The sequence below is a fragment of the Lactuca sativa genome, chromosome 1 (genome assembly GCF_002870075.4).
Source record: "Lactuca sativa cultivar Salinas chromosome 1, Lsat_Salinas_v11, whole genome shotgun sequence".
In the NCBI taxonomy this organism is placed as follows: Eukaryota; Viridiplantae; Streptophyta; class Magnoliopsida; order Asterales; family Asteraceae; genus Lactuca; species Lactuca sativa.
The window spans coordinates 24338369-24344083 of record NC_056623.2 but is presented as its reverse complement, the minus strand read 5'-3'; the positions used below and the strand labels follow the sequence as shown (position 1 = coordinate 24344083).

General features: G+C 37.6%; 1 protein-coding gene across 2 annotated transcripts; it reads left to right on the top strand.

Moving 5' to 3' along the window:
- The first annotated feature begins 851 nt into the window (after nucleotides 1–851).
- On the top strand, nucleotides 852–2500 carry LOC111876230 (protein OSB1, mitochondrial). 2 transcript variants are annotated; one of them, XM_023872766.2, is made up of 4 exons: nucleotides 852–1231; nucleotides 1651–1789; nucleotides 1970–2033; nucleotides 2124–2500. In XM_023872766.2, the coding sequence occupies exons 1-4, from the start codon at nucleotides 882–884 to the stop codon at nucleotides 2417–2419; spliced, it is 849 nt and encodes a 282-aa protein (XP_023728534.1). In that variant the 5' UTR covers nucleotides 852–881; the 3' UTR covers nucleotides 2420–2500. The 2 variants fall into 2 exon arrangements, with proteins under 2 accessions (XP_023728534.1, XP_023728533.1); XM_023872765.2 differs by having other exon boundaries at nucleotides 852–1240.
- Nucleotides 2501–5715: the final 3215 nt, after the last annotated feature.

The following is a 5715-nucleotide window of genomic DNA, read 5'->3' as shown; positions in this document are numbered from 1 at the left end:
TGAATATCGAAATATCTAGATTCAATTTTCAATCAGGGCAAAGCCCGAATTTGGGATGTAATCTTCTAACTCTGTTTCTTTATCAATTATGGTTTTCTGGAATCTAAATCGGTTTGTAATGCTTCTGAATTTTTTTTATTCTTCTTAGTTCTTATTTCTCACAGTAGGCTGTCTGGGTTTGGAGAAACATATTTCGTACTACATTTTGGAAATCAGAAACTTTTGTTTGTTTTGAAAATCAGGATACTCTAGTTTGTATTTCAACATTAGTAAGCTCATTTGTGCTTCTTTTGATCTTGTGTTTGAAAGTCATTGATTCTATTTATGATTCTTTCTTGAAATTTGAAAATCGTAAAACTTTTGTGTGCTTTGAAAATTACTAAATTGTAGTTTGCGATTTTAAAGTCAGTAAACCCATTCATGCTCTCTTAAAACAATTGATTTTATTTATGCTTCGTATTTCTGAAATCTCTTTTGTGCTTCTATTCTTCTGTCTATGTTTGTTCAAATGATTTTTTTCTTAATCAAAAGTGTTACAGCCACCTGCTTCTGGCTATTCTTCACTTTGTGGTTTATTGATAAAACCTTAGTAGCTTCTATAATTTGTTTTGTTGTTAAATCTTCATTGGCTTTGCAATTGTCCAATACTTTTATTGATAAAACCTTGGTGAACACTATTTTATTTTTCTAAAAAGTCAAAAATGAAAAAAGTAATGATTACTTTGGTGTATGGGATAATAATTGTCGAGGTAACATTTTGGGTTATTGTTTCTCATTTCAGGCTAAAACATTAATCAAAAGTTCAAAATTGACCCAATTGAATTCAAGCCCAATAACTATAAGTCCACAACCTCAGCACACCGGAAGCTAAACCCCGGACCATGGACACTACCGTTTGTCGTCTCCGGCCTCTGGTGCGATTGTTTATATCTTCACCGTGTTCTCGACATCTTCAAGCACATAGACTCTTCTCTTCATCCTCCGACGACCAAAGCTGCCGGAGTCGTTCGTTATTCTTCGGTGAATCAGAAAAACGGAGCAGAGGAAGTGACGTCTACCGGCAGACTCTCAAAACGCAACGTCCTCCCACAATTCGGTGGCAAAAGGAGTTGGAAAATCACGCCAGCTTCATTGGCAGAGTCAATTCCCCTCTTAAAAAGTTCACCACGAATGGCGGATTACTCTGCGCTCATACTCACCTCAAAGTCGAGTCTCCATCGGGCTCAAACAGGTTTCTTATGTGAGAATTCATACTAACCTAGATTTTATTTCCCTATGCATCTATAGGATTTTAGGTTTTGTGTCGTTGATTGATTGCTACTGTTGTGTTTAACTATGATTAACCCTGATTTTCATTTCACTAATTCTGACTCTTATTAAGCTTCCGTTAAGTAGGTGGTAATCCATTCCAAAATCAGATATACTGTTTACCTCACACCAAGTAGTACTCCTTTTTTGAGGAAACTACTTGTGAAATTTGATGACATTAACATAACTAACAACTGAAAGTAATTTCAGCTTCCCAAAGTTTGCCAAAATCATTTATAGATGAGCATACTGCATACATACGGTTTTGTGTTCCTTCTTGCTCATAGTCTGTATTCAGTAAGTTGTTAGTAGGAAAACTTAAATCTTTTGTGTTATCTTCAGGATATTCTTGGATATGTGGGAAGATATGGCAGAGTTATGTGTCCAACATCTAAAACCAAATGACTATATATATGTTTCAGGGTATCTACGATCATTTACACTAGCTTCTAATAATGGAAACGTCATATTGCAACCAAAGGTTTGTATCCTGTACTCATAAAAAAAAAAAAAACAAGCTAAAAGGGATCTCTGAATGTTTCTACAGTCAATCAATGGTTTATATGTACATAAATCAATATAGGAGCACATATACCGTTATATCTATGTTTCTATATGCATCTCTCCATATGAACATCTTCTTACCTTGAACTCATTGCAGGTTATTGTGAAAGAAATAAATTATGTTGCAAGTAACAATAAAAATACCAACAATATTATACAAGGTAAATTCCTTGGTTTTCTGTATTTTTTTCATATAACTTATAATGAATGTGCTTTATATCGTTCTAATCCTACCACTCCTCATGTAACAGATTCAGGGGAATCGATTCTAGAAAAACACAGAAAACGCCTTCATTTGTGGCAAGTGTTCTTCACAAATCCATATGAATGGCGAGATTTAAGAAAATCCAAGATCAATCCAAGACAACCGGATTTTAAGCATAGGAGTTCGGGTGAAGCCCTGTGGCTTAAACCATGTGATCCACCATGGGTTATGAGACAGCTACGGCTGCAGGATTCTAGAATGGGTGGCATTCGCCTTGGAGAACGTTTAAGCCACCGTTCATCTCTTTCCCCATTAAGTTATGATGACAATCGAAGAGTTTAGCAATTTTTGTATATATTTTTATATAGTTCTTTGGAATGTGTATTTTTTATTTAATTTTAAATGAAACGGCTAATATGACCATATTGAGAGTTTTTTATCATAATTTTTCGACTTAAAACAAAAACCAACAATCCTGCAAAACTATATCGGCAAACTTGCATGTATACTAAGTATGATATGAAGTACGCCCCACTAAACTTTCAAGCTTATAGTTTATTCTTCGCGAGGAATATATATGAAAGAGTCGATGTCCCCACCTAACAAGGGGCGATACATGTTCGTGAGAAACCATTTTCCTGGCAAGTTATAGTCTTATGCTTATTCTCGATGCAATGTTCGGCCATGCATGCATACATGACTCTGATATAGAATAGAATATAGAATAGAATAGAATGTTTCATTGATAAATAGTGAGGTTAAACCTCGATACATAAGAGACCTAATCTAAACCTTAACAGGTTTGGGCCTAAACTTTAGCTTATTACTTTGTTATACGTATGTATTGGCCCTCTTTGTATTGGCCCATTGTAATCCTTGTATATATTTATATGTTTGCAGTAATACATCTCAATTCATGGGAAAATACGGTGACTAACATGGTATCATGTTGTTATTCAACCCTAGCATAGCTAATCCTTCCCTGTGTCGTCTTCATTCTTTCTTCTTCTTCCATATTTTTCTGATCTCTATTATCTCCTGTTCTTCCCTCCTCATCTATCATGCCAGGAGAATCAAGCACTTCCAACACCCTTCCCCACAAAGCATATGAAATTACCAACATTATGACCTATGTGCCTCTCATCCTCGATTCACAATCATACAACTATGAACTCTAGAGTACTCTCTTTAAGGCTCACTGCATTGCATACGATGTTCTCAACCATATAGACGATACTTATGACCCGACCAACAAACCTCCAACTGATCTGCAATGGCGACATCTTGACAATATGGTAATACTTTGGCTCTTTGGTTCTATTTCTCAGAACCTGATCACTTTCGCTCACTCTCCTCAAGTTATTGCACGTAAGGTGTTGATGAACATTCACTCCCTCTTCTATGAAAATAAAGAGTCAACTGCCATGCAATTAGAATCTGAAATCAGAAACATTTCCATGGGCGACCTTTCTGTTCATGCATACTATGAAAAGGTGAAGAAAATTGTTGATTTGTTGTAAGGGCTTGGTGAACCTCTCAAAGAAAGAAACATCATCCTTCATGCCCTAAATGGTCTCACAAACAAGTATGATAGTGTTGCTAGTATCATCCACTTCACCAAACCTTTTCCATCATTCTCGGAGATATGATCCATGCTTGCCATGGAAGAGACTCTTCTCTCTGATCCTCAGATCACTACACAGACTCACGAAAATCACTCGTCCTCTCCGTCCATGTTACACGTCAGGACTAACACTTCCAATGGTGGAGGTAACTCCAACTGTGGAAACCGACGTGGTGGTGGTGGTCAAAACAATCGCTGAGGTGGTGTAACTTCTCGACATCAGCAACACGACTCCAACGGTGGGCAGCCATCTCATTCTCAAACCTACAGTCAGGTTTATCACCCACCGCCCATCTCTCCACAGTTCTGAACTGCACCTTCGTCTACCCAAAATTCATGGGTTGGTCCACCTCAATTACAGCATCAACAGTAGTGGAACAGGCCCACCTTGAGTGGCCAAAGTATTCTTGGCAGCAAGCCTACATCATCACAACAGCAAGGCAATTTCAACAACAATAACCCACAAGTAAATCTGCATACTTCTGGCCCAATTCAGCCACCATGGACTTGGTCCACTGATCATCCCACATTGCTTCCCGCTCTTTTTAGCACAATGACTCTTGATGACCTGAGAACCGGAAATTGGGTCCTGGATATAAGGGCAACCGATCATGTTCATGCTAATGCATGTATACTTACATCTCATTCTAATAATCATTATCCTCGATCTATTTATGTTGGTAATAGTTTTGCAATACCAGTTGTGACCCCAGGACATTCCAATTTTCTATTTCTAATACCTATCGTCCTCTTCTTTTACAAAATGTTCTTATCAAACCAAATATCATTAAAAACCTTATCTTTGTTCACAAATTTACTACTAAAAATAATTGCTCTATTGACTTTGATCCTTATGGTTTTACCGTTCTTGATTATCAGACGTGTCGCCTTCTAATCCACTGTGATAGCTCCAACCTGCTCTACCCAGTTACTCGCCCAACCAGCCACGCCTTTGTCACCACCACTCCAACCACATGGCATCAACGACCTAGTCACTCTGGAGATCCATTCTTGAAGCACTTATTTTCTTGTAGTTTTATTTCTTGTCGTTTACCAAAAAATAATGTAACTTGCCATGCATGTAATCTTGGCAAACACACTAGACTTCTTTTTTATTTGTTAGATTCTACTATTTTTGTACCTTTTGAGATTATTCACTCTGATTTGTGGACATCTCATATATCTAGTTGTGGTGGTTTATGCTATTATATTTTGTTTCTTGATCATTATACTCATTATCTTTGGGTATATCCTCTTAAACAAAAATATGAAGCTTTTGAAAAATTCTTACATCTTTCTAATGTCATTAAAAATCAATTTGGGGGTTCTATTAAACAATTTCAGTGCGACAACCAGGGGGGGGTACAATAACAAAGTCTTCCATGATCACTTTGTGTCTTACGACATCAGTTTTTTCTTTTCTTATTCTCACACCTCTCAACAAAATGGAAGATCTGAACGCAATATTCGTACTATCAACAACATGATGTGTACATTACTCTTTCACTCCTATCTCCCACCCACCTTCTGGCCCGAAGCTCTTAACATGGTTGTCCACCGTCTTAATATATTACCCTCTATTGCTATATCTTATGATACCCCTCACTATCACCTTTACCACCACCACCCCACTTATGACCACTTACGTGTCTTTGGGTGTCTATGCTTCCCTCGCCTTCAAACTAGTCATAAACTTCAACCTCGATCCACCCCTTGTATTTTTCTTGGCTATCCCACCTATCATCGAAGCTTCCGTTGTTTTGATCTCTCCACTCGAAAGATCATCATCTCTCATCATGTCATATTTGATGAGTCTATCTTCCCTTACGGTTTGGTTACCCCTACTGATCCTTCCTCTTATGACTTTCTCTCATATTATGATGTTTCTCCGAATCTTCACCATATACTTCACCCCACCAATCCCCCATTAGTCATCACTCCTCCTAGCGTGGATAACATAGACTCTCCTTCTCCTTCTTATGATTCACCACCTCTACCCACACCACCACACTCA